Here is a 27,553-nt window from a genome sequence, read left to right as displayed (position 1 = left end):
TAGGATTTCCAATTGTCAATGAGAAGGGCTTTATTGCCATGCATAACTCTTTGTCCCTCCCCCCATGGCTATCAGAAGCAGAATGAGTTGCTTACTTCATATAATGTATACAGGTTTGCTTGATATACACTGAAAGATGTGCAGAACGTGGATTAACTCTGCACAGAACTTTGATGATTTTTTAAAAAAAGCATAGAATATACACAATCTTGGGTAAGACAAGAGAATGTCTATTAATGGGAAGATAATTAAATGGCAACAATACAAGCATCAACAAATGCTGGAAGTCCAGTTCATCAAGGCTTTATTTCAAAAGCAAGAAAAAGTACAGTTCAGTGCTTTCATATAACATATATCAGGATCTTGAATATCCCAACAGAATAGTATCAGGGCTGCTGCATTAGTTACAGAGCTCAGTGGCTATACAAAAAACGTGTTGTACAAAGTAAAGAAATATTTTCAATACATTTCTGGAAAACTGCATGCTTGCTTTAGACATGACTTGTTTTAGGACACAGGAATGTTACTTGGAAATCAGGAAGGACCACTCCCTTTACAATACAACTACGCAAAACACAATCAACTTCACACAATTTTATAAAGGATTTTTAGAGAGTACCATGAACTTTTATTCAAACAGCAAAACATTGGTTTGGTAAACATTTGTGATCAACTTCTAGTTATACTTCACTTGGAGCATACAATTTACTTAAAAGAGGGCAGGTTTGGCACTTTTATACTGATGTCACCAATATTAATATTTCTTGGGATCTCTGGAAGATTCATATTCTTTACAGCTGACACAGCCCGAGCTGGGGCTCCTGCTAAACCGGCCTGTATACAGAAGAAAAAATATAACTAAGATGACACCCATTACAATCAGTCATATAACCACTATGATGAAACCTATTACAATAAATTATGTACACAAACATCCACGCTAAAGATTAGAAAAACCAGATGGGACTTTGGATTGGAATGAAATGGATAACACTAAAATATTTAACTAGAAAGAGGAAAAACCAGTTCACACAAATTTTAAAATATGGTTAATACGTGCAATGACAACTTGATGAAAAATATACAGAAAAATTAACATGTCGTCTGTAAAACAACCAGATAGAGGTTAATTAAAGTTAAGGCTCATGCTGTCTTTGATTTTTACTGTTTCCAGGTAATGCAGCATACACGGCAAATAACCTGCACCAGTCATCAACTGACACCTGCAATTGGTAAACTGTCTGACAATCACCCCATTTTAATTTATCTGAACATCTCAAATATAAAATTCATATTTTTCTTATGGCATGGTTTTTAGCATTTGAGATCATGCTATCATATATTAAAAAGATGAAGAAATGTTAACATTGGTTTTACATTTTGTAGTTACTTATTGTGTTAGATATTTAATAACAGAGAATCATGTTTGATCTTTAGATTCTTATCCCATGAATAAGAATGGGATCCCACTTGTGTCTCTCACTGGTCTTGGGTCATCATTCCATTCTTTTGACTAGAAACAGTTGCTGAAGGATTCATCTTTCCTTTTAAATTCAGAGACTTTTAGAAGAGGCAAAGACCATTGCCCAACAAGCACATGCAAATGAACCAGCCCATTGAAATGTTTACCCTGAAGGAAATAATCACAGAAGGTTCATCAATCAAGTATTCTATGGATGTTTTTGGAGTGACCCCCATTTTAAACTCACCCCCACTTTCAGCCCATCTCCCAATGGAAGGGGATCCAGCTTCACTTCTGTCAAACCCGCTATACATTTTCTCTGCACTCCTGCTACTCCCATCTGCTTCCTACTAGAGCTGAAGTCCAGAAACAGCCCACTGTCACAGGAATAATACAGACAGTATAGGCTGTACTGAAATCCCTTTGATCTTGCAGTCTAATTTTTACTAACAAGAGAGGAACTGAACAGCTCCCTCCAGCCCCATTTTTGCCAGCTAGCCCAGAAATGCGGTCTCCATTACAAAAGGAGACTTGTAAAGACTTCCCTCTCTTGTAGAGAGGAAGGCCATAGACCTTTTGGGCTGGGAAAAAGCCCCAAGGAACACCAAAAAACCTATTTATGAATGAGTGTTCTTCATATTTATGGGTCACCTTGAAACCCTGCTCTCCAAAGTTTGCTGCCTCTTTCCTTTCCATAGCTTTGACACTCCACAGTAGTCCTTCTCTAAAATTGTCCTCCTTTCTCCCTGGACACACTACATTCATGGGAATTTTTCCTGTTTCCCCTTCCACCCACACAACTTTCCCTTCTCTGGCTTTACAATTTTTGGCCCAGTCTATTTTTTTGCAGGAGAGAAAGAAGGCTTAGTTGCTGTGATATCATATACAGAATTAGGAAGCTAGGATCTTGCTTTATTTATGGTGTTAAAACAAATCAGCAAAAGAGGCAGAATAATTCTTCTCATTCTTGTCCCCCTCCACTCTTTACAACTCTAGCAGCTCATACAGAATTTAAAATATTTAGACATCCAGAAAATATATAATAAATGCTGCCATATAGTTGCTGAAATTACCATTAAAGAATGGTTTTTCCAAAGAAAAAAGAAAAAGCCGGGGTAATAAGGCAGCTATATCCTTATTGGCTGAAAGATGCCTTTTATCTGTTGTAATTAATGTGAAGCCCAATCTTATGCATATTTGCTCAGAAGCAAATCCTACTGAATTCAATGCAATGTACTCTAAGAAGTGTGCCTAAGATCACATCTTTAGAGTGGAAGGTAGTTTAGCAAAAGAACTCCTATAATTTGATAATGTTCTTTTCTATTTCCAGTTAAACAGAATTAGGAAAATGGCAGTTGAGGAGGGACCAATGCCTCCTAAGGCTAAGCTTACACATGTTCACCTATTGGACCAGAATGTAGAAGAAAAGTTAACTTTATTAACTGGTGCCTACCCCTCTAATCAACCACAACCCTGGGATTAGAATTCAGAAGATATGCTTATTTTGTTTCATCATTAACTCTTCTATATCAAAAGTAGAAAAATGCCCTTATAATAGCTTGTCTCTGAAGGCCTATCTGCTCATAGCTCCCTCATCCATTATTTTCATCTAACAGTAGACCACCATCTTGCTGTGTGTGTGCGCGCTTCTTGCTTATGTTCTTTGGAGTATTTTGCTCTACAAGTGTCTTTCTTTACTGCTCATGCCCCCTGCTTTCAGGACACTATGGCTGATTATATAACTCTAACATGCATCCAACTCAGGTGAATCTAACCTTGAAGGATTTTGTGAAATCAGAGGTGGAAGGTGCCAGAAGGCAGGAACCACACTGACCTCTTTGTCCAGAGAAAAGGGAAAGAAAGAGAAGAGCTGAGGACAGACACACAGAGGTGATGTGGAACCAGGTGGTGCAGCTGATGATCATCAGATGCCTGAGAGAGGACTATGCTGTGACTAGGGTTTCATAAGGCATTTTGGTCAGCTGGAGAAGATAGCTTCGAGACATACATTGGACTGGAATGAGGCACAGATATCCTTTGATCACTGGCTGTTCAGTGCAGCTCCTGTTACTCTGACACGCAGTAACAAAGAAGCATGGGTCCCACATGGGCTGTTGATAATGACCAAAGCCTGCTGATGGCAAAGTTACAAGGCCTTCCTGGAAGTGTGACCCCTACCTTTGGGATGGTGAGAGGTGAAAGAGAGACCCCTACTCAATCAGTACACTCCAAGTCAGCATACCATATCAGTGATATTATTACTCCACATTAGTGAGTATACCACAGGGGAACACAGCTTCCAACTTCATGTTGATTGAGAGTGTGACTCATCAGCTTTTTGCTCCTTCCAGGAGGTTTTCAAGACACTCTAATCCCCCTTTACTAATTCTTTTGCCCAATTCAAGGAATAATGCTACAATGTTATTCAGCTAATTCAAAATTAATGACTGTCAGACCACTGTACTCAACCTTTAAGAGAAGGAAAACTGTGCTTATAATACTGTAACTATCTATTTTCTCCTAAGGGGGGGGGAGTTTTATATAATAGAATTTATACATTTGGGAATGATAGTACTTCATGGACCATGATTGGCTACTAATAATTAAAGCCACTTTGTCTTTTGAGACCATGGCCAGAGCTTAATGGAAAGGCTTTTGGGTTGTTCCTTAATAATAAACAGTACTGCTCTTCTCTTCACTGTTGCTATTTAAACAGAAAAGGGAAAAATAAGGAGAAGATCGTTCCCTGCCCCCAAACAGCTCACAGACTAAAAAGGAACAGACCAGCAACAGTCACTGGGGAGGTGCTGTGCTGGGATTGGATAGCGCCAGTTGCTCTTCCCTTGCTAAATATAAAGAGAATCACCACTTTGAAAGATGCCTCTTTGCCCAGTTAGAAGGGCACTGTAGGAGAAGAGTGCCAAGACTTCGTTTTTGAACAGTTTGGTGAACTGGCACATGCCACTTCAAGTCAGGAAGCTTGATTTATCCAACACTACACATTATGGAATAACAGTCACATAATACTTCTAAGACAAAGTGAACAATTTTATACATGTCTAGATATATTAACTTGTAAAAGCCAATCTATGTTGAGACCCAGCTAGATGCAGCTGTGGCAGACATTTCTATTCACATGTTTACAGCATACACAGAAAAAGCAATGGGTGGGGTCAGTAAGGGAATGCACACTGGACAAGCGTGTTGGACTCTGTCCCACACTTGGCCTCCTCTCAGTCCATTGCTCCGGCCACTTTTCTCTGTTCCTGGCTTACTTTGAGTATCAGAGCCAGGAATGAAGCAATCAGGGAGATAAGGTGTGGAGGAGAATCAGGGTGGATAAAAAGAGAATTTTTAAAAACATGATTTAAATAAAAATATTTAGATTGGATTTTATTGGTTTTATTTTTTTGAAAAAATATAATTTCCCATTTTAAAAATATGGTTAAATTAAATCTCATCACAAATGTGCTGCCTACATTTACAATCACTAAAAATGAATGCATAACTCTTTCACATATATTAAGTTACGTACCAATCAAACATGGGCATTCATTTCAGTTTCAATCTCATGAAAATGGTTCTAGTGTGCCCTGTCCTGTCCACTAACTACAAGCTCTTGCTTCTGGAAATTGCTGAGCTTTCAGTTTCTGTTTCTAAGCAGACCAAAGTCACACATGCAAAGACACAGGCTGGATGATAGGGTTGTTTGCAATGGAGCTGGACCAGGGCAGAGGAGTGAAGACAGAAAGACAATATAGGAAATAAGGCAGAGCAGAAATGAACAGTGGAAAGACATTTAGTGTATCGCTTCCTCTATTCCCACATGTAAAGAAATCTTAAATGAGGCTGAATAGTGGTAACAAAAAGCATAGTAAAATATAACCTATGTGCCACAATAGAACATCATCCTAAATTATTTTTTAAAAGGTTTTGTAAATTGTGGACGATGCAAGTCATTTAATAGTACTAGAGAAAGACATGCTGTTCTGGTAGCTCCAGGTCTTAACACTCACATCAATTTTGGAGGATGAATACAACTGAAGGAAGCCCAGGCAGGTGCGCGGCTGGGGGAGTCAGTCATGTGACTTGCCTCTGGGGGCCCCCCCAAGGCAGTGGGCCCCCAGACAACTGTCTCCCCTTGCCCTATTATAGTTACACCCCTGCCGCCATCTTGAATTGGGTTGGATGACATCGTCACAATCTATGCCATTGAAGTGTCCCTATGAATAACTACAGCTGTAGCTAATTTGGTTCAAATCATTTAATTGCTTTACAAGTTAGCCCATTTGTGCCTCCAAAGTTTACACATCTGCCATCTTGAATCGGTGTGGATGACATCATCACAAACTATGCCACTGAGGTGTCCCTGTGTGTCACTTACTGCAACTGTTCCCAATTTGGTTCAAATGGGTTAGGCAGTCCACAAGTTAGTGTACTTGCACCTCATATGATCACGTGGCCACCATTTTGAATTGGAGTGGATGACATCATCACACACCATGCCATTAGAGCATCCCTATGTGACCCTACAGCTGTAGCAAATTTGGTTCAAATTGGTTAAGTGGTACACAAGTTAGCCCACTTGCATCTCAACATTTTATGCATCCGCCATCTTGGACCAGGGTGGATGACATCATCACAAATTAAACCATTGAGGTGTCACTACAACTGTACCCAATTTGGTACATATGGGTCCAGGCATTGCAAAATTGATGGAGGGAGCACAAGGACGGACACATGGACAGATAGAGACAGACAGACAGACACACACACACACAAAGAATGCTGGGTGATCTCATAAACCTACTGGAAAGCAGGCTAAAAATAAAGTTATCTAAAAAAAATTGCATCCTAAATGATGCAAATGTTCTATTGAATTGTAAATTAACATGCTTTAATGAGTAGATCTACAACATTGTTTAAGGAATGTGTGAAGTATTATCAGAGGAAAAGCTGATTTAAATCAATGGCCAACATGCTGTGCAATGTTATGCACACAGTGAAACATAATACTTGTGCAATTGTGAAAGCACTGTTGCCCAAGTACAAAAATAGTGCAAACAGCTGCATAAACTGTTGGGCAGCTCCATTTGTGGTTGAGTAACAGAGCTCTTGCACAACTGTGTAAATGTTACATTCCACCGTAAACCACAGATTTAATTCAGGTTTTTCTCTTGGTTATTTAAATCATGATTCAAAGCAATCCACCCAGGAGAGGATTCACAAACCCCTCTCCTAAACACCCCTTTTATTAGTATGCAACCCTGTGCAATATGGATGTGAATATTGTGAACACGTGAATAATGGCCCTGCCACATCCAACTGGAGCCTCAGTTAAATATTTCTGTGCATGCAACACATTACTGAATAGTACCTAAAGCAGTAAATCACTGCTTGCATTTCATGTTTTAGGGGGGAAAATTAAACATATTGTTTCTCATCCAAAATCAAAGCAACTGAAGAGCATGTTACTGTGATTCGTTATTATCCAGAAAGTAGAAAAGATATTTTACAGTGCTTATGCCTAAATCACAATCTCAGGCACTAAATGAACAACTATTCACAGTAAATATAAACATTTAGGCACGTCCATGAGGATTTAGTACAGTACAGATTTACACACAGCTGGAATTACAATCAGACAATAATTCCCCAGCTGCTTTGTAATCTCAATTTGAACAAACACATACGAGTTCAACATTTCAATCCTTTATCCAAAGTCACTAAAATACAGATTATTAATGTCATAATCTGAATAACTGAAAGTCACTGAAATACAGTGAAATATAAAGTCACTGAAATATAGATTATTCATTAAGATTATTCAGTGACATAGGTTTGCAGTCACTCTAAAACATTCTAAATAGGTAGAAGTGATAAGACCAAGATTAGTATATTCAGCCTGTTTATACCACTGGAAAGGCTATTTCCCATTAAGCATGGACATTTAGCAACTTATGGTATATTTCAGATAAGCTTTCAGGACACTATTTAGTAATATGGAAGTTGTACATTGTTTTCCTCCTCATATTACAGAACACATTACATGGGCTTAACAGAAAAATGCTTTAAGTCTTAAAATGATTAAAATTCTACCAGCTACCTTTCAGGTCTTTCTTACAAGACATATGGACAGGCAAGCCACCCAAGAGCTTGTGCTCATTATAAAAGGGAATTGCTTTTATATACACCTTTCTTGGAAATGAAACTGCAAGGACAACAGCCTGCTAGAGGAGCTTCCTACAGACACTCCTCCAGCATGTTTGATACTTGAATATCACAGCTGCTGGTGTTTTGTATCAATCCTACTTCCCAGAACAAGTATGATTCAAAGCAGCAGGGTTATGAATAGGATGAAAGGATGCAGTATGGAATATAAAAGAATGATCATGTTCTCTTCTCATGAGGTTAAATAAATTAACAGAATTAGAGAAAAAACAAAATGAAGTCTGCAAGTATATCAAAATGCCAAACAGATAGAAGACTTAGACATACTCTTGGAAATTTCAAGCACTCTGATCACAGCGATAGTAATGGATGGGCATGATTTTTAAAATTTGTTTGTTTGTCATATCCTTTAAGTTGCCAGACCCAAAAATAAAAACAGAACATGTACAAGCAAAAAATAAAATAGAGCAATATACATAAAAAGAAAACAAATAAGAAGTCCCTTTTTCTTACATTGCAGAATGTTTTTGTGGTTTGGGAAAGTAGGCAAAGAGTAATCAATGAACTGTTAGATTGCTCATTATGGAAATTATGCTCTATATGGATCTAAAAATGTGCTCTGGTTTTGTTCACTTTAGGCTGAACTCAGAATGCTGCCAAATACATCCACTTTAAGCCATTTCCCCCCCAGTTCCATTGGATGAAGACATTTTTAGGTACTTAAGCAATTTTGAAATTACTTGCTAGTTCTGTAAGGGAACATTCATCTATTAAAATGCAACACAATTTGAATAAGTAACTTAAATTTCCTTTCAAAGATAATAATGGTACATTGTAATGACATTTTTCTTGCTATCAAAAGAGCCAAAGATTTTTTTCTGATACTTAGAAGATAGATGTTGCATTCATAGTTCCATCTATGGTTGTTCCAATTAAACCAGCTGGTGGTAGCCATGAAGCTTCCTCAGGAATATTAGTCAATAATAGTGAACCCTAGGTGGACCATTACAAAAATATCCCCATGTGAAGCTCACCGAGTGCTAATTTGTCTTCCAACTCAAGTTAGGATATTCAAATTCACTAGTCCTAAAAGGTTTATCTTCTATTATTACTAAAATCAAAAATCTGCAGTTCTTGTTTGCTTTCAGTTTCTAAACATGGTATTATTTATTATTTATTTATTAATCAAATTTGTACACCGTCCCTGGGCGGTTAACAATAGCATAAAACAAGTTAAAATAGATATAAAAACTTAAAATAATTTAACAATTGTTTTGTTCTCACAATTTAACTAAATGTGTGTGTTTGGTAATTTAAAGCAGTAAATTTAGCTGTACCCTACATTTGTCATTTGTATCACTACAGTTTAACACAACTGCTACTATGGCTACATTTATTTACTTCATGAATCCATCCACAAAAAGGAGTAAGTAATTTGGGACAGATGTTGCCTTCCGGTGTCTCAGCTACATTTTAAAGGCATACCCTTCTAAACGTCATTATTGAGATTAGCTTGAAAATATGCAAGGAGTAACTTTTGAGCCTTCATCTGGCAATAACTCCTTAACAATGCCTGCCATTAAGCCACCTGCTAACATTTTTAGGCTTGGATCTGAAGAGCCTTAAGTGGCATTCTGCTCATAGTGGAGTTTTCTTGCTTCCTTCCTACTGTACCACCTGCCAGCCATTCCTGAGGGACAGGGGACTGCCTAAAACAAGATTCATTGTAGCATGAGGGGCTGCAGCTGCAGGAGACGGGGAATTGGCAGAAATCCGACACACACACCCTGCAGAAATGGAAGTGGCTTCCCAACACACAAGAGCTCTGTTTGATTCAAGCCTTAGTTGCCCAAGTTATTCATGCTTATGGACCATTAACTCATATGTAAGATTGCACACTAGGGATGTGCATGGAACCAGTGAGGGCCAGTTCGACGGCGGCAGTGGGGTGTGGCTTTAAGGGCGGGGTGGGTGCACTCCCCCCCCCCGCCACATTTCCCCCATCGGCACGTGAGTATGTAAGAGCCCGTTGGGGCAGCAGCGAACCTCCCTGCTGCCCCAGGCTGCCATTTACCGGATGTCACTGGAAGTAGCAATGGCGGCTGCATGCGTCGCTCATGCGCGTAAAGCCACCATTGCTACTTCCAGTTATATCCAGTAAACTGCAGCATGGACGTACACTGCCGCCCCGACGGGCTCTTACATACTTGCACGCCAGCAGGGGAAACATGGCGGGGGAGGGGGGAGTGCACCCACCCCCACCCTTAAAGCCCCCCCCCAAAAAAAAACCCAAACCGGCCCAGGTTCATGCACATCCCTACTGCACATTACTCCAGTCTTGGTTGAAATGCAAATGTCCACAGCTCTGTGCAGGCAATTAAGCAACTGGAAGCAGGGCATGGGATTATCTGCCATCACCCGCCTGCATTCTACAGTACATCTGGAGCAGCAATTCCCACTGGTCTTCTACATGTTAAGTGCTGTAGTGGCAGTGATGTTAGCTGCAATTAACCAGGGTTACCACTTACCAGGATTTGAAATAAACTTAGAACCCTGGTTAAGCAGGAATTCTGTGCTTAGCATAGTCACTAATGTTCAGCATAAGGCTGAAATATTCCAGAACAGAAAAGTTGAGGGAACACATGACTTTGTATTCTGCTTTTGATTGTTTAGTTACAATTAAGCAACTAGGAGCATTACATCAACACTAACCCAATCAGGTTTGTTTACAATACGAGCATACAAATTATATAGTTGTATTTTTTAAAGGTACATATAGATTTCAAAGCTAAACACTAATGAAAGAGAAAAGTAAAAATAAAAATATATGAAGTCAATGACAATCTAGTAAATACACTACAGGCAATAAAAGATGAGGGAAACTAGCACAAAAAGTAGGCTACAAAGACTAATATGGGTTTATCAACACATAATTTTTGAGTCTGGCCTAATTTATTGCCTTTGACATCATTTTGCTTTCCCTTTATTTTATAGAAGCACATTTTTTTCTGAAAATTGGCAATACCTGTGTCTACCTGTCCTGTCTGGGAGACTGAAAGATAAAGGTCTGTAAAGAGAAGAATGGAAAGAACTAGAAAAGATCAGGTGTTTGGAAAAATGAGGACTGACTTATACGACCAAATTCACACCCAGCTGAACACTACATGTACAACACAAGTATCCCAGTTTTTCCAGAGGACACCTTCCATGTCACTGATAGTGCCTGACAAACCCTCATCCCAAACTCTCCCTGAAATCAAACTGAAATCAGAGCAATTGGCTTCAGCTTTAAGTCACAATTTAAACTGCTCCTGTGCAACATGGCTCAGAAACAGACAACTAGTATTGCACATGGCTTGTAAGGAAAAGAAGCAAAAAAGGTGCTACTGCCCCGTATCCACGCCCCATGAATTCAGCTGACACATACTATCTACTGTCTGCGGAAAAATCCTTGATTTATTTCTAAGACAACAATCTACAACCTATTTAGTCTGAAGCAGGCCCAACAAAACCACTCAGAAGTAAATAGGTTGTGGAGTAGAGCCCCAGACTTCTCTAAAAGCTGACCTAAACAGACACTGACTTCGAATGTCTTCAAGTCTTGTGTTGGAAAATAAACAGCTCACAGAACCAATTCCAGTTAATATCTTCCCATTTAGGTTTTGGAAATTAGGTTTGTATATTACAGTTTTATATAAAATAGATAGATGAATAATTACTTGGATCCAAAGAACCACATGCAGTGTTCTGCGTGTACCTCATGGCTTTTTTACACCCTCATTCCTACTGCAGTGCCTCATACCTCCTGAGACAGAGGTGGCCCTCTAGAATAGTGTGCAATGCACCCTGAGGGACTGCAGCTGGGGGAAGAGCTCTCTCTCTCTCTCTCACTCACACACACACACACACGCACACGCACACGCAGAATGGGTACTTTGGATCAAAGCCGAGGGCTGGGAGCAGCTGAAGTAGAGCTGTCATGTACACAAGTAAATCTTCAGAAGTATATAAGAATTAGCTCTAAAAGGATCAATTACTATATTCAGAAATTATGTTGCTGTTTTTAATTCATGGTTTTGTTCTATAACAGGCAACAGTATCAAGTGCAGCTAAAGCCCCAATGATTCAATTACTTATCTCTTTTTCACCTGTCAAGTTTAATATTACATACTTAGGAAAAGAATAAGTAGAGCTGAATAGATAAGGTAATGGAAAATAGAGTTAACTTGGCCTATTTCTGGTGAATTAATTATTTCACAACCCAAGCTACTTAATAATTTACACTTCAGGGTTGGCTTTTTAAATTTTTTTTGTCCGTTTTGAGAGCACATGTTTGTGGATTTTTTTTTTTTTTTAAATGTCCTTCAGTAAGGGATAAAGAGGACGGAGTCTCTTGAATCCCTTATAGAAATGAGATTTTAAAAAAACAAAAACAAACCCAACATAATTCACGTCTGTTTCAAAGTTTGACTATACAAAAATGTGAAATACATTTTTGGTATCTTTGGTTAATGCTTTTACTCTAGCATATTGCCATGCACCATATTATAGCCTACCTAATTTCTGTGCTTCGCAGCCTATGCTGCACTGCTCTTGCATTAGAAAAAATACTATATAATTAAAAGGAAGGAGAATAGCCAACCAAATTGCAAAGTGATGCAATAGTGTGAGGAAACTCGCCTCTGAATTTTGTGATTGTAGTAACTGGAAAATAAAGGTATATTTTGTAGGTATATTGTGTCATATCTTTTTACAAAGAGTCCCTGAGTTGTCCCCCCTACCCCACCCCCAGCCCTGTTTGTAGGGCTCTTAATATTCTGACCATTTTTTAAAATGGGGAACAAAAGGCAACTTTACCCATTTCTAGGTGCACACTGCACATGACTGGTTGGATCCAGAGGACTATGAGTAGTGTTATGCATGCAGAATGGGGCTTTCCCTTCCTCTTCCCCAGGCTGCAGCCCCCAGCAACCCTGAAAAGCCAATCCCAAGAATGAGAAAGCCTTGAGAATAGTTGAGATATGGCATCAGTGGGGAGTCAGCAGAAATCACCCCATTAAAGTGAGCAAAAGTGCTCCTCTGGATCCAGCCTATTTAACAGAACTCCAGATATATGGCCTAAAGAAGGAAAGATCACACAGTTCAAGACAGAAAGGGATGGGTTGCCACATTCACCAAGTATTGTAATATCAAGTTAGATATTAACTCTGTGGAATCTAGGCCATGCTCCTTCATTTGTTGCTAAAATTTCATTGGCTAAGCATAACCAATCATCTTCATCCTATTAGTATATTTAATTTCTGGTGAAACACACACCCTTTAGTGGGGTGCTCTAAAAGGTTAATACCAACATGAGCTTCTAACAAGGAGGAAAAGACAAGCTATATAAGTCAGAAGCCTGGACTGAAGAAAGGTCAGAAATGATTCCATACAGATGCCAGTGGCAGATGTGGCTTTGAGAGAAGGAAAGGCAATGTCCAGCTATTTAAGCAAAGGTTTCAACATGCCACATACTATATGCTCATTTGTAGCAATACAAGTAGCTGAATATAAAGCAATACGAAAAGATAAATGACTGTTTTAGATCATGCTGAAAGCCGCTTCAGTGCTTTTTATTCTTACCTCAGATTTTTCCAGTTTATTTTGAGCATCAATCTGAGTGACAATTTCATTCATATTGGTCTCCAAAACCATTCCACCCATCACCATTTCAGCCAGAATATTATGGACCTAAGAAGAACACAAAATAAAGCCAAAAGGAACAGAGTTTAATCTAGTACATTACTAACATTTTGACATTACTAACATTTTGACATCTTCACAAATTATATTTCTCCTACAGTGCTAGCTTTTTCAGTATAAGTTTAGTAAAATCAAATATAAATATCAAATCAAGTCTAACACAAATTAGTTATCATTTGAATGTGAAATATTTATCATATTTATATACCTGATATATGTATCTCTAGGCAGTGTATATAATCCAAAATGTACACTGCCTAGAGATACATATAGAAACAGAATAATAAAAACGGAATTTAAAAATTAACACAATTTCACAAAATAAAAACAATTTAAACCGTTTAAAATATTAATTAAAGGCCTGAGAAAACAGGTGTGTCTTGAGGGTCTTTTTAAAAGCAACCAGAGATGGAGAAGCTCTTATTCTGACAGGGAGTGTATTCCAAAGCCCTGGGGCAGCCACAGAGAAGGCCTGGTCCTCAATCACCACCAGGCAAGCTGGTGGCAACCATAAGAGGACCTTGTTAGATAATCTTAACAGGAGGCAGGTTTCATGACAAAGGAAATGCTCTCTTAAGCACCTTGGACTAGGGATGTGCATGGAACTGGGCGGGGGAAGGTAGAAGGCGAGGGGGGGGGTCTGACTTTAAGGGCGGGAGAGGGTGTGTTTACCCCTCCCTCTGCTTTCCCTCTGCTGGCGCTCAGTTTGGAAAGGCTCCTTTGGGGTGGCAGCATACCTCCCTGCCGCCCTGTCTCTTTGCCTGGAAGTGCCAGGTGCCCGTGTGCGCACACACGCCCGGCATGCACACACGTGCCAGGTACTTCCAGGCAAAGAGGAGCTGGGGTGGTAGGAAGGTATGCTGCTGCTCCGAAGGAGCCTTTCCAAACCAAGTGCCGGCGGGGCGAAAGCGGAGGGAGGGATAAGTGCACCCTCCCCTGCCCTTAAAGTCAGACCCACCCCCCGCCTTCGAACCAAACTGGTTCAGAGGCCCTTAAAAGGGCCTCCGATTGTAAGCACTTTATAGGTAATAAACAGCACTTTATATTCTGCTCTGAAAACATAACGGCAGCTAGCACAGTTTTCAGAATCAGTGTTATATGGTCCCTTCAGGTTGCCCCAGAGACCAACCTGGCGGCCGCATTCTGCACCAGTTGTAGTATCCGGAGTACAAAGGCATCCTCATGTAGAGTGCATTGCAGTAGTCAAGCCTGGAGGTTACCAGCATACGTATCACTGTTTTAAGGTCACTTACCTCCAGAAATGGGTGTAGCTGAGGTATCAGCCAAACTGATAAAAAGCACTCCTGGCCATTGCCTCAATCTGAGAAACCAGAGTTTTGGAACCAGCAGCACTCCCAAGCTATGTACTTCTTTGGGGGGGGGGGGAGTGTAACCCCATCCAGAAAAGGCAGATTCCATTCCCTTAGGCGATGGAGCCACCTTGGGAAGAGTATCTGCATGCTTGTATGCAGAAGGCTCAAAGTTCCCTCCCTAGCATCCAAGATAGGGCTGAGAGAGATTCCTGCTTGCAACCTTCGAGAAGCTGCTGCCAATCTGTATAGACAATACTGAGCTAGATGGACCAATGGTCTGACTCGGTATATGGCAGCTTCCTATGTTACTAAACTACCTCTTAGGTATTGACCCTGCCACAATCAGTACCTCCATCTTATCTGGATTAAACTTCAGTTTGTTCTCCCTCATCCAGTCCATTACTGCTGCCAAGTAGGCATTTAGGGAAGTTATGCCATTTCTGGATGAAGCTGGCATAGAGAAATAGATTTGGGTATCATCAGCATATTAGTAACACCTTGCAACAAATCTTATGATGAACTCTCCCAGTGATTTCATGTTATGTTTCATGTTTTCATGTTATTTTTCAATGTTAAAGAGCATTGGAGACAGTATGAAGCCTTGTGGAACTCCATAAATTAATTCTTGCTTTGCAGAGCAACACTCTCCAAGCAAAATAATCTGGAATCTGTCTGAGAGTTAGGAACAGAACCACTGTGAAACAGTGCCACCTAATCCCATCTTCTTCGGGCAACCCAGAAGACACCTTGGTCGATGGTATCAAAAGCTGATGAGAGATCCAAAAGGATCAGCAGAGTCACACTCCCTCTGTCAATACAGATCATCCATCAGAGCGACCATGGCAGTCTCAACCCCATAGCCTGGCAAAAGCCAGTTTGAAATGGGTCTAGATAATCAGTTTCCTCCAGGACCATCTGGAGCTGATTGGCCACCATCCTCTTAATCACCTTGCCCAACCACAGGAGATTAGAGATGGGTCTATAGTTGCATAACTCTGAGGAGTCCAATGTAGGTATTTTCAAGTATAGTCTGAAAGTCTCCTTAAAACAAGGAGGCAACCAACCCTCCCAGAAAGCAGCATTTTGGATAAAATAAACCAAGTTGGGCAAGGGTCCAGAGAACAGGTGGAAGGACACACAGTCTGAAGCAGCTTGTCCACATCCTCAGGAATCGCAAGCTGAGAGTGATCTAATCTGAAGAGGAGTTTCTGGATACCTCCATAATAGACTCTGCCCTAATTGTAGAATCCAGTTCAGCTCAAATACACAAGAACTGTCCTGATGAACCAGGCCCAAAGCCTATCTAGTCCAGAATCCTGTTTCATACAGTAGCCCATCAGATGCCTCTGAGAAGCCCACAGGCAAGGGGTGAGGGTTTGCCCTTTTTCTTTCTGTTGCTCCCCGGAAACTAGTATTTAGAGGCTTCTGAGGCTAGAGGTTGCCTATAGGTGGACTAGTAGCCATTGATAGGCCTGTCATCAATGAATTTGTCTAAGCTCCTTTTAAAGCCATCCAAGCTAATGACAATCACCACTTCCTGTGGCAGAGAATTCCATAGATTAATTAAGGGCTGTGTGAAAAAGTACTTCCTTTCGTTGGTGCTAAATTTCCTGGCCTTCAGTTTCATCAGATGACCCTGATTCTAATACTGGAAGAGAGGGAGAAAAATTTTCTCTGTCCACTCGCTCTACTCTATGCATAATTTTATTTACATCTTGTCTCCCCTGCATAGTTGCCCCTTCCAAACTAAAAAGCCCCAGATGCTGTAGCTTGGCCTCATAAGAATGGAGTTCCAGGACCCTGATAATCTTGATTGCCTTCTTCTGCACCTTTTCCAGTTCTACGTCCTTCTTAAGATATGGTGACCAGAACTGTAAACAGTACTCTAAATGTGGCTGCACCATAGATTTGCATAAGGGCATTATAATATTAGCATTTTTATTTCAATCCCCTTCCTAAAGATTCCTAGCATGGAATTTTGCCTTTTTCACAGCTGCCGCACACTGAGTCAGCACTTTCAATGAGTCGACTCTTTCCCTTTTTCATAGCTGCCACACACCGAGTCAATACTTTCCGTGAGCTGTCCACCACAACCCCAAGATCTCTCTCTCGTCAGTCACTGACAGCTCAGACCCCATTGTGTATAGGTGAAGCTGGGATTTTTGCCCCAATGTGCATCACTTTACACTTGCTTACATAGAACCGCATTTGCCATTTTGTTGCCCACTCACCCCATTTGGAGATATCCTTTTGTATGTATGATATCTGCCCAAGGGGCAGAAGTCCTGGGTGTTCGCTCAGTGCAAAGAGCTCCTGGATCTCAGGATATGAGAGATGTTTGTATGTGAAAAAATCATTAAAAGCATCACAGCGGGTAACCAATGGTTCTACATTTGTATTCAAGGGCGAGGGGGCATGTACTAGCCCTCTCACAACCCTAGACAACTCCGCTACATGTGAACTTGTGGATGCAATGTGGACAGAAAAGAATTGCTTCTTTGCTGCACATATTGCCAGAGCATAAATCTTCTAGTGTGCTCTGTGTTGTAACCTATCTGATTCAGATTGAGTCTTTCTCCATTTGCGATCTATTAGTCTATTTTGCTTCTTCAGCTCCTGTAATTTTCACATATCACAGGGCTAGTTTTGTAGCAAGTTGGAGAGGACGCTTAGGAGCGATTGTGTCTACTGCTCTAGTGAGTTTGTTATTCCAAGTGTGCACCAGAGCATCGACAGAATCGCTGACAGAGCCAACTTGAAACTTTTCCAAGACTTCTTGGAATCTTATTTGATCCAATAACCTTCTCAGGCAGACCAACCAAATGGGTCCTTCACCTTTGCAGGGGTACATTTTTTTTTAAATGAACAATTTTAGTTTATGTAACTCCATACTACAGCAAGGTTAAGTTACCCTCAACAATATAATGTTACAATTTGTTCCAGCCCTAGCGAGCACCCTGCAGACGTGGATTGTGGTTGCAAGTACTACCTTAACCAGATGGTGTTCCGCCCATGACAATGGGGAAATAACTGGAGTCGCTGCCCAGACTTAGGTACACACATTCTATATAGGCCAATTCCCTGACAGGGATCCTGGTAAGGAAAACAGTATTCTTGTCTATTTAGCACATTTATACCACCAATTATCAAGGCAGTTTACAAACCATTAAAACCAGGTATGAACTAAATGCCTGACGAGGGGGAAAGTGTGTTTCCAAGGCCTTCTTGAAGGCCACCAAGGATTTCAACTCTGGTATGTCAACACAGAGCATGTTCCAAAGCTCAGGGGCAACTATGGAGACCCCAAGTCGCCACCAGATGAGCTCCCCAGGTGACCTCAGTGGGCAGAGTGCAGCAGGCATTCTCTTAGGTAGCCCAGGCGCAAGCTGTTAATAATTTTATAGGTCATCACCTGTACTTTGTATTTTGCCCAGAAATATACTGGCAGTCAATACAAAGATTTTAAAATTGAACAAATAAGATCTCTCCCAGTTACCCCAGAGATTGATCTAGCTGCCAAATTTTATACAACTGAAGTTTCCAGACTACATTCAAAGCAGCCCTATGTAGAGAGCATTGCATTAGTCAAGTCTAGAGGTTACCAGCATGTGCACCTTAAAGCATCAGATCTGTAGGATTCCCAACTTTTTGTCAGATCAACCAAAATAAAACTCCATACCTACTTTGAGGAGTTTAAAAACCAATATCTATTCCAGTAATAGTCAAGTGTTTCATAAAGATTAGAGATGGGCACTAGCGTGGTGTAGTGGTTAGAGTGCTGGACTAGGACCGGAGAGACCCGAGTTCAAATCCGCATTCAGCCATGATACTAGCTGTGTGACTCTGGGCCAGTCGCTTCTCTCTCAGCCTAACCTACTTCATAGGGTTGTTGTGAGGAGAAACACAAGTATGTAGTACACCGCTCTGGGCTCCTTGGAGGAAGAGCGGGATATAAATGTAAAAATAACAACAACAACAACCCTACATGGCCTATGTTTATTAGCTTTTTACAGTATACTTTCCTTCATTTCTAACTATACAAACTTCAAAGTTGCTATAACATTGTAAGCAAATGCTTCTAATTGCATTTGATAGCAACAGGAAGGTAGTACAAGGGAGATTAAAACAGTGATCTTTTAAAATACTTTGCTCCAGTTTAAGAAGCTGCTGTGTTTAGAGAATCTTCAATACTGCAAGGCAGTGAATCTCACACTGTATAGTAAGTAAACGCAAAATTGAATTATCAGTCTCAATCATTTTGAGACACTTTGACCCTAGCCTGACATACATTGCATACAACTGAGTAACTGTTAACAAGGGAAAGGATTTCCCATAAGAAAATCTGGGCAAATATTTGCTGGTCTTAAAAAAAAAGATTCACTATTCCAGTCAATGTCTGCATTCTTGGAAGAAGTTTAAAAAACTCCCAGAGGAGCTATCAAAGATGTTGAAAACAGTGAAGGAGAATGGGGGTGGAATTGCCAGTGCATGGAAGCAAGTTTAATTGAGATCTTCAGAAAAGTTAAATTGTTCTTTGTCTTTAACGAATAGTTCATCCACTGCAAACTATCGTAAACTTGGCAGTAAAAATGTCTAACAATGCCTTTCTCGTATGCAAGAAATCTTTACAGACCATTTGTTATTTACAGAAACTTCTGGCCTGTCGTGTTATTCTTTAACAGAAGAACTAAACAGCTTTTATTTCCCCTGGTGTTACATTCTCTGAACCGTCATGTTTTTCTACCACTGACAGCGTAGGGTTGGGGAGTGCCTTGCTTTTAAGTTTTCCATCTGCATCATTTTCCTACTAATTTATTGTGTTTCTTCTGCTGCCTAACCAAGATTCTCTTTTCTGCAATCATGTGTACAAGACAGACTGAGGCAGTAAAATGTGTTTAGTATATAAGCAACTTAGCTTTATTCAGCTTGCTTAATTTTGTGTGATTTTGGTTTTTCTGTGTTAGGGAGTTCTTGGGTTTTGTGCTTGTTTATTTTACTTAAGGACCCTCCCATATCAAGTACACTAGTTTGAGCCATACCTTTATGCAACTATCAGCTATAAAAACACTAGACTGGAATTCTGAATAGCATGCAAACTTTTCAGTACACATAAGCTCTCTTAAAATCATTAAAATAAAAGAAGCTTTGACTTTGCAACTCCTTACAAAGTACTATACAGATAAATCGAGAACTACAGATGAGTAGGGCTCAGGAAATCCAACAGTCTACTTGTCTGTGACGAGTGAAAAATGATACCCGACTGGTATGAGTCTTTTACTGGTCTTGTACTGGTCTATGACCGAAATAAATAAATAGATTGATTGATTGATACCCGACAAGTGAAAAAAATCCTAATGAATAATGTACCAACATAGCTCAATGAGTAACAAGAGTTTTACTCTTCATGCTTCAGGGCATATTCATTAAGCTCAAAGACAGACAAGTTGATATAAAAGTGACAACATTTGAACAAGGGTGGGGCTGTTCAGCATTTTGACAGATACAAGCACAAATGTTTGACAGCAGAATTTTTTCCAGTTCATGTTACAGCCGCTCTCCACAGTACCTTGTCTACATGGAAAATTAAATCCAGTTCACAGACATTCTCAAAACACTTGTCTAGCGTCTCTACGAATACCTGTGGGGGGAAAATTGCATAGGGTCAAAGTTTAAGAGCAACTCAATAATTCCATTATGGACAAACTGTAAACGTGGCAAAACAGAACACAGAAGACCATACAGAATTCTGGGCATTTAATACATTAACCACACATGTTGTGTAGATACACTGAATTTTTTTTGGCAGATCCCAGGTGCTTTATTAAAGAACACCATAACGTTAGCATTCCTGCGCCTTAGTCAAACATAGCACATTTCATACAAAATTCACATTTGGAGAATACTTACATCAGTTTTTTTTTTTTTTAACTGCATATGCTCTTATGGCTTAAAAATGTTTACTATCACATTTTTGAGGCTTGGTTTATACACAAACATGCTGAAATGCTTAACCCAACAAGAAACAGCTGTAGAGATTTGCCAATTTACCATTTAGTCTCCAGACATTTTTTGAACATCACAGTGCAAGAGGTAGGTTTACACAGTTTACTAATACCCCCCAAGATGGGGACATTTGTGGTTTACAAGCAGCTTTCCCATACTAATTGATTTAAGTGCAGCAACCCATTGCCACAAACATGTACCAATGCATGTGGATTATTCCTTTGAAAAAAGATACAGCTTACTAAATTTAATTTGTAAACTATTACAGCACAGGACTGCAGAGGGAAGGAGAAGAACAAGCAAAAAGTTGACCCTCCCATGGACTAACAGAAGCATTCAATGAATGCAAGTCTACATCTAGATGGTACTCATAATATCTGGAAATTTAACCTATTTTAAATTTTGTATGTGTTCACTTATGTATAGGCCTTGACCAGTTTTCCTCAGCTGTAGGAACCAGAGCCAGTCCAAGGCCTGTGTCTCTGCCAGTAACTCCACTGAGAGATTCCCTATTGCAAGGAATCACTGGATTCTGAGTGAAATGATTAACTCCTAAGAAACATGCCAAATTGTCTGGATTTTGCTCTCAGGTAATGGCTTTGGGAAAGATGGAAGCTAATCCTGCATTTCCTCTGACAGAGTGTTTACAATGTTTTGCCTTAATCAGATGCATTGATTACTAGTCTCACTCATATATCCACTTGCTGTTACTTTTGAATACTTTAGAATCACACACTCGGTAGATTTACACAAGAAGTTATTTAATTGCTGTCTCACACACATAGCTTAGGCTCCTCCTTCTTAACACCATTGACTTTTAACACTCTTTGGAGGCAAAGACGCCAGAAGTCTGTGGACTAGAGAGGATGCCCATCAGCAAAGCTCAGAAATGCAGATTGTTATAAGAACACAAGAATACAATGTTTCCTGCTAACACTGACTGACACTCTGCAGGAGATGGGCCTCATCTCCTCAGCCTTCCTTTGACAGACCAATAGACATTGTCATGAGCAATTAACACTTTGAGATCCAGGAAGGATGCTGATATCTTGAGAAAACTCTACGTTTAAATCAAAGGATGAATGACTATAAGAGCCTAGCTCTATGGGCATAGCTTCAGCAACCTTTGCCTAACAAGCAAGACTTGCTCATGTGCGTATCCCGTCTAGCTCCAGAGCTAACAGAGGTCCTTGGCTTGCAGACAAGAGACTGCTTGGCGATTCTTACTGCAGAGTGAGAAATCAGGGGCTATCTCTTTGTTCCACCTGTGAACTCCTACACCAGCTTTTCATCTGAATTCTTGTCTGCAACGCTCTCCAGCAATGGACACTAGCCTCGCTCACATCCGTTTGGCCACAACGAGATCCCATAATATGGCTCTTTCAAGAACCAGCCTTTGCCTCTAACTTCCCTCCCCTTTTTGAAACCCTGGAGCTCTGCCATTTCCCCTCCCAAGCAACTTCCTCCCCTTTCTCCTTTCCAGTTTCTCTATCTCACGCTAATTAGATTAATTACTGAGAACACACACACACACCACATGTGATAGTTAGCATTTTGTACGCTACACTATGAATGAAAATGTGATTGAATTGTTTGATTTATTTGCCTTTGTGACCAAGTTGCCTTAATAAAGCCCATTGAACTTTCTGAGAGTATGGTGCCTTCCTTCTCCCTTCAAATCCAGATCATATATGGCTGCCTTAACAAAGAACTGAGCCAATGTTTGGCTAGAGTGAACAAGCCTCATTCTCACTGCTAGCTCCAGGAACATATGCAGAGTGTGAATCAGGCTTGGCTCACAACAAAATACCCTCTGCTCTCTGTGTGTATGTGAGTGGGGGGTGGGAGGGGGAGAGATGGACCTGCCACTCACCCCCAGCAACAGCCCCTGCTCCATGGAGGGCTGGAATTACTGCTCGCTCCCAGAAACACCCTTTGGTCCATAAGGGGGCAAACTCCCCACCTTGCTTGATCACTCCTCCTCCTAGATGTGCTCATCTCAGGCAGAGGGAAGGTCACATTGGGAAGGTCAGCCGGAAGACTGGATACCATTTTAAATGAGTTTCAGAAAGGAAATCACTCTCCAACACCGTTCTTAATACAAATGTAAGTATATGCACTGTAGTTTTTATCATTTAAAATGGTATCCAGGCTTCTGGCTGATCTTCCCATGTGTTTTATATATAAACTATTACTTATTAAGAAGTTAGTACTGGCTGAAATTCAGACTAACCCTCTGACAACATGCCAGGTTTTCTGTTATATGTGGGTGGAGCAATTTTCAGTGACCTTCCCTTCCATCTGCAGCCATCTGAAACTATGTCCCTGAGGGTCAGGGAAGATTTTTAGGAGGTACAAGTGGCTGCAAAGGAAATGAAAGATTGCAGAAAATGGCCCTTCCACCCTTGGGCAACAGAAAACCCTGGCACAGTGGCAGACTGTTAGTGTGGATGTCAGTCACTATAAGTAAGAAATTATTATTGGCCCTAGAGAATATAGAGAAAGAGAATATAGAGAAAGCAACAAACAAGCATTCAACAATTCTCTCTGTGTTTACGAATGTTCCTAATCCAGCTTTACCTTCCATGGATACTACTTAAATATTTATCAGCTAAATAAATATTTATCAGCTCTCTTTAAGTTACATAGCATCATCTACCCATTTACATCAATACTAGAATGTCCTGAAAAACAGCTCACAGGCATATTGCCCAAATATTGCATTCTTTAAAGACATACATAAATATGTTTCTGAAGCTGATGTAGACCTCTCTGTGGTGATGACATTGTCTGGAAACCCTCAAAATCCACTGCCAATTAGTGTAAATAATATTGACATTGGTGGGCCAGTGGTTGACTCAGTAAAAGGCTGCTTCGTGTGACATAATTTAGGACAACTCTATGCTTCGCTGAATAACAGAATCTTTGAAAGGTAGGTTTCCTACAACAGCACATACAGTACTTGGCAAACTTCAGACTTCCATTGGCAAAAGAAGGCATTCTTACAAATTAAATGATTCCTTGGAATGGTATGAAGTATTCTTCCCAAAGTGCATTAAGAATTCTTGAGAATAACTACAGAATAAATCTGAAGCTTTTTGTTACCACTTTACTTCACAGCATGCATCCTAGAAAATATCTGCACCTAACAGTACCGTACACAAGACTGGACAAAACCAGTTACTGCAAAAGCATGGGGAGAGTGCCCCTTCCAGTACTGAAAATGGAGTGAGCAAGCTTATAAGGAGGTGTGTCACTCTCAGACAGACTTCAACATTCTATTGTTTACTTGGCTCATTAGCACAAACGCTAAAGATGCAGAAAGTTGACCAAGTCACTCTCAAAGAACTTTTGGGGTTGGGAGTGGGAGAAACCAGTGATCTTCTGGCTAATTAGAGCTAGCAGTGATTCCAGGCTAATAGCAGAAGAAAAAAGGGACAGCCTTTTTGCAGAGCAGAGAGAGATAATCGAGGGACCCAAAAAATCATGCGTGACAGAGTTGGATATTTCTCTTCATATCTTTGATGGAGCTTGCAGCTCAGAATAAAATTTTGGTAAAAAATAGAGCAAGCATGTAACTGTTCTTTGTGAAATCATTTAGCTTTTCAGAAATGAAAAGATCGCATTACAGCTGATAGAAGAGAGATTTTGTTAAGCAAATCTCAGACGTTGACATGCAGGCTAACTCTACACAACGCATGGCAGGGGCACATGATTTTCAGAAATCCCCTCCTTCTCTCTGTTGCCAACTGAAGTTTCTGTACTACGTACAAAGGCAGCCCCACATAGAGCGCATGGCAGAAGTCGAGTCTGGAAACCTCCAGACTTGGGATATGCCCATAGTTGTCATGGCCACTATGAACTCCTGAGCTTCCCCGGACAAGCTGGTCCCGAAATGAACATTGAAGTCCGCCAGCACCAAAAGCCTGGGAGATGCCAATGCAAGTTCTGCAACCAAATCCGTGAGCTTAGTAAGGGATTCTGCTGGGCAGTGGGGTGATCAGAAGTCCCAATCTATCCCTGGTCCCAAAACCTAAGTACACACATTCAATATGGTCAGATACCCCAACAGGGACCCTGGTAAGGGAGATGTTATCCTTATAGACAACAGCCACTCCCCCCTCCACCCGTGTCCCCTCACCTGTTTCTCTACAGAATACCCTGGCGGGAGAAGCCGTGACCAGACTGGACCACTAGCCTCCCCCAACCAAGTCTCGGTGATACACACCAGGTCGGCCCCCTTCATCCACAATCAAATCATGGATGAGTTTGGGTTTATTCTGGATCAACCTGGCATTGCAAAGGAGCAAGGTGAGGTTACGTGGGTTGTTGGCAGTGCTCCCCAAGGTCAAAAAGCTGGCAGGACAACCGGAGGGGAAGACAGATATTAAATGTCTGACTGCCCTTCCCCTGAAATGGCCTGCTGACCTGCCAACATTACTTCTGCTCCCCACCACCACCGGTATAGCTGCCTCACAGTCAACAAAGGCACCCCCTGTCCCCCCATCTCCAGACAAACCCAGACACATTACAAATTAACTTCAACCAAGTCTCATTAACAAGTGGGCAAACTAGCTGTCGCAGCTCCTAAAATAACCAATAGGAATATAGAATGCCCCAGCCCTCAGTCCCACACCGAAGGCCAGGCAGCTGGCTTCAGCGGCTAGGTAGGCCACCAGCTGCGCTGCTGGTGCTCCCTCCGTCTTTATAGGCTCCCCAAAACTCAGAGTCACCTCTCTCACAGGTGACTCCAAGCTGGGGCAGATGAAAATTAGTGCTCACAGTTGGAAATCATTGCCAGCACTCAGTAAGACGAAAGGGCAAAGCACAGCTACACAGACCAACCTCCAAGCTGTCCACGCCGAGCTGGGGGGAGGTGAGTGGCTAAGAAGGCTATGAAATATCTCCAGACCAAGGTCAAGGAGACAAGCTGACACAGTCCAAGCCCCCGTATCTTCTTCACCTCCCTTACACTCCCTTAAGAATGAGAAACATTACTGGGAAGAAGGTGCAATAGAAAATAACAGTGGCTGATATCCAGAGTAACAAAGCACTGATGCTAACTTAGCTCCACCAGTCATGCAGCAGCAGGGAGGGGAGCAAAATCTGACAACCTCCTCTTTCCCCAGAAGCACTCTGCGCCACCCAAACATATGTCCCTGAGGATTATACAGTCCTCAATGACATTTTTGGGTGGTACAGAGTGACTCTGGGGAGTGGTGTGTCAGTCTGGAACTCTTCAGAAGCACTGGTGCTCCATCAGTGCTTCATTGGTCTGCATGTCAGCCACTGAAAAGAAGAAGGGAAAATATTACTTAGTACACAGTTTCCTATATTCCTTACAAACCATCACGGGTTCGGGGCAGTAGAGAGTCTGGGACTATTTTGAAAACAATTCCTTCCCTGGGTAAAAAAGTGAAAATATGTCAAATGTATGTAGTACAAAAAGAAGATGTTTTGTCTGTTACAGTTACAGTTGTTAAAATTAATGGGAGGGAGGAGTTTTAAGAATAGCCTAGGCAGGACTCAGTCTGAGTCTCATGATTTAGGAGACTAATTGCAAGTATGATACATTTAAGATTATTTAGTTTAATACAAGTACTATTTTGCATTCCTAATGTCTGACACAGGGAAGGAGTGAAACTATCCATTATATAAAAGACTAGGATGATCTATTTCCTAAATTTGTAAAAATCACACAATCGTGCCAAACTAAATATCTGATTTGGAACTTGATCTTGATTGCAATCTTGGGGTGTGCTCTCTCTGCTTCTGTGGGACAGTCATATCTTAAGACTTCTTTGCATGCCAGGAACTCTGGTTTCATTAAGAATGTGCAAAATTCAGGATGGGTGCATCACCTTTTCCTAGGTAGCTTCAACACTAGTTTAGGAACTGCACAACACAGCTGTTATGTTTACTCAATTTATATACCACCTGACTCCAAAGGCTCTAGGCAGTTCACAAAAATAAACCCAGCAAAAACAAAAGAAGAAACTGTTAAAACAATTTAAAACAATCAAATATTACTAAAATCCTGGCTAAAAAAATGTGTTTTATGGGCTCTTTTAAAGGCTGACAAAGACGTTAACCCACAAACATCTATAGGGAGCGCATTTCACAGCATAGGAGTAACTACAGAGAAGGCCTGCTCCCGAGTCCTTGCCAGATGAGCCATGGCATACGAAGACAGAGCTCTCTTGTTGGTCTCAATGTGCAGTGGGAATCATGCAGAAGAAGGTGCTCTCCCAAGTAACCCTGTCTCAAGCCATTAAGGGCTTTAAAGATAATTAGCAGCATTTTGTATTTTGCCTGTAAACCTATTGGTAGCCAATGCAGTCGCTTTAAAAAGGCATAATATATTATCTCCAAGAAAACTCTGAGACCAATCTTGCCGCTGCATTTTGAACCAACTGAAGCAAAGGGAAGGAGTTATAGAAACAGTAAATGGAAATAAGCTTGGAATGCCTAATTATATGTACAACTAGACACTGACCCAGTTCAGACATAAAGCTAAGCATACTATAACATCATTATGAGAATGGGTTGCTGCCCGCTTGACGAAGACATCTGAGAGGGCCCTGCTCCGGGTGCCGACAATGAGAGAGGCCTGGCTGTCGTGCACTCAGGACAGGGCCTTCTCTGTTGCTGTCCCCAGACTCTGGAATGCTCTCCCAGTGGCCATTCATTCCTCAGACTCCATCACGGCTTTTAGAAAGCTTGTAAAGACTTGGCTTTTTACCCAGGCTTTTACATAATCGTTTTTACTGCTGCTTCTGGGTGTTTTTATCTGTTGTATTGTTTTATGCCTGTTTTTATATGTTTTTATACTTTTAGCATCATGTTTTTATTGTGTTTTTAT

At 40.8% G+C, this 27,553-nt stretch overlaps 1 protein-coding gene across 2 annotated transcripts in view; it reads right to left on the bottom strand.

Annotated features, from left to right (window-relative positions):
* Window positions 1–287: 287 nt before the first annotated feature.
* The window catches only part of AP3S1 (adaptor related protein complex 3 subunit sigma 1), a 41,151-nt gene continuing 13,885 nt past the window's right edge, over window positions 288–27,553 (bottom strand). The window contains exons 4-7 of one of the 2 annotated variants that reach the window (XM_053290719.1): window positions 20,255–20,326; window positions 13,256–13,363; window positions 10,659–10,700; window positions 699–834 (exon numbers count right to left, since the gene is read on the bottom strand). In XM_053290719.1, coding sequence (XP_053146694.1) covers window positions 10,665–10,700; window positions 13,256–13,363; window positions 20,255–20,326 — 216 coding nt within the window. In that variant the 3' untranslated portion in view covers window positions 699–834; window positions 10,659–10,664. Of the gene's footprint in view, window positions 835–10,658; window positions 10,701–13,255; window positions 13,364–20,254; window positions 20,327–27,553 lie in introns of both variants that reach the window. The other variant, XM_053290718.1, reaches the window with a different exon arrangement.

The sequence above is a fragment of the Hemicordylus capensis genome, chromosome 2 (assembly GCF_027244095.1).
Source record: "Hemicordylus capensis ecotype Gifberg chromosome 2, rHemCap1.1.pri, whole genome shotgun sequence".
In the NCBI taxonomy this organism is placed as follows: domain Eukaryota; kingdom Metazoa; phylum Chordata; class Lepidosauria; order Squamata; family Cordylidae; genus Hemicordylus; species Hemicordylus capensis.
The sequence above is the reverse complement of the archived record's forward strand: the minus strand, read 5'-3'. Positions and strand labels throughout refer to the sequence as shown.